The 1,652-nt window shown below is 45.9% G+C and overlaps 1 protein-coding gene across 3 annotated transcripts in view; it reads right to left on the bottom strand.

The window, feature by feature from the left end:
• Positions 1-109: 109 nt before the first annotated feature.
• The window catches only part of MPV17 (mitochondrial inner membrane protein MPV17), a 14,685-nt gene continuing 13,142 nt past the window's right edge, over positions 110-1,652 (bottom strand). For all 3 annotated transcript variants that reach the window (XM_023230000.1, XM_023229999.1, XM_023229998.1), the window contains exon 8: positions 110-589. In XM_023230000.1, coding sequence (XP_023085768.1) covers positions 520-589 — 70 coding nt within the window. In that variant the 3' untranslated portion in view covers positions 110-519. The remainder of the gene's footprint in view (positions 590-1,652) is intronic.

Below are 1,652 nucleotides of genomic sequence, written 5' to 3' on the forward strand. Positions count from 1 at the left end.
AAAAAAAAAAAAAAAAAAAAAAAAAAAAAAAAAAAAAAGATTGGGCTCGGTGGCCTCTTGGCCTCTTTCCAGCTCTAGAAATGACTCCCCATTACCACTGCAGATTCTAGATTACATGTTTAATAACATATTTACTGAGGTATCATATAAAGGGTTCCGGGGGTCTCTAAAGAGCTGGAGCTACAAGGCTAGGCAGGGTTAGAGTAACAAATGTGTCTATGAAGAGTGGGGATGAGTGGCATTTGCTGGGATATGGGTGTAAAGTTGATAAGGTCATGAAAGTTCAACAGATATTTATGGAGTGCCTAGTATGTGGTGGGAATAAGACTATTATCAAGGGCTCTAAAGCAGTCAGTGTACATTTTAGAGTGAAGGCAGCATTGAAGGGTGCTAGTCCTCTTAAGTTCTGACCGGCAACCCAACCCCGTGGAAACTGGTGTGCCCACTTTAGGAAGTTGTCTGACCGTTCCAGGGCCAAGCTGCATCACTGCAAGGTGGAAACGATGGAGTGAGGTCGGCTTAGAGCCGATGTGCCTTCCAGGACAGGTAGGAGTTCCAGATAACAGCAACACATTGGACAACGGCCAACCTAAGGAACAGGAATAACACGGTGAAGAGGAGGAAAGCTAAGCAGTGAGCAAGGGCTGGAGATGAGAGCATGAAATGGAAAAGGAGGGATCATGTCAGAAGATTGGCAGGTTTAGGTCTCTTTCCTTCAGCGACTTTTTTTTTGAGATGGAGTCTCCTCTGTCGCCCAGGCTGGAGTGCAGTAGTGCGATCTTGGCTCGCTGCCTCCCGGGTTCAATCAATTCTCCTATCTCAGCCTCCCAAGTAGCTGGGACTACAGGTGTGCTCCACCACACCTGGCTAATTTTTGTATTTTTAGTAGAGACAGGGTTTCACCATGCTGGCCAGGCTGGTCTCAAACACCTGACCTCAAGTGATCTACCCACCTCGGCCTCCCAAAGTGCTGTGATTACAGGTGTGAGCCACTGCGCCCAGCCCCTTCAGTGCCCTGTGAAGGGCCTGTGTGGCTTGAACTAAAGGACAACTGGCTCAAATTCTAGTGCCATCCCAGAGCTCTGTTTCCTGGCTGAGAGCCTCAAAGGCTAAATATTTAGTGGCTCTCTTGTCACATGTAGCTCTGTTAATCACAGAAAGGGCCCTTATCTGTCCTGTACCAGCTGAGATTTCATCTTCCAAAATGTACGGACTACTATATAAAGTAGCATATTTTTGTTTTAAATTAACCTTGCTCTGGTTTCAAAGAGTGTTGCAAAGGACCCTAATGTTTAGGATTTGGTATTCCTTTTTTGTTTTTTGTTTTTTTTTTTTTTTTGAAATGGAGTCTCACTCTGTTGCCCAGGCTGTAGTGTGGTGGTGCGATCTTGGCTCACTGCAACCTCTGCATGCCGGGTTCAAGCAATTCTCCTGCCTCAGCCTCCCGAGTAGCTGGGACTACAGGCACCTGCTACCACGCCCAGCTAATTTTTGTATTTTTAGTAGAGACAGGGTTTCACCATATTGGTCAGGCTGGTCTCGAATTCCTGACCTTGTGATCCACCTGCCTCAGCCTCCCAAAGTGTTGGGATTACAGGCATGAGCCACTGCGCCCAGCCTTTTTTTTTTTTTTTTTTTTTTTTTTTTTTTTT

The sequence above is a fragment of the Piliocolobus tephrosceles genome, chromosome 15, assembly GCF_002776525.5.
Source record: "Piliocolobus tephrosceles isolate RC106 chromosome 15, ASM277652v3, whole genome shotgun sequence".
NCBI lineage: Eukaryota > Metazoa > Chordata > Mammalia > Primates > Cercopithecidae > Piliocolobus > Piliocolobus tephrosceles.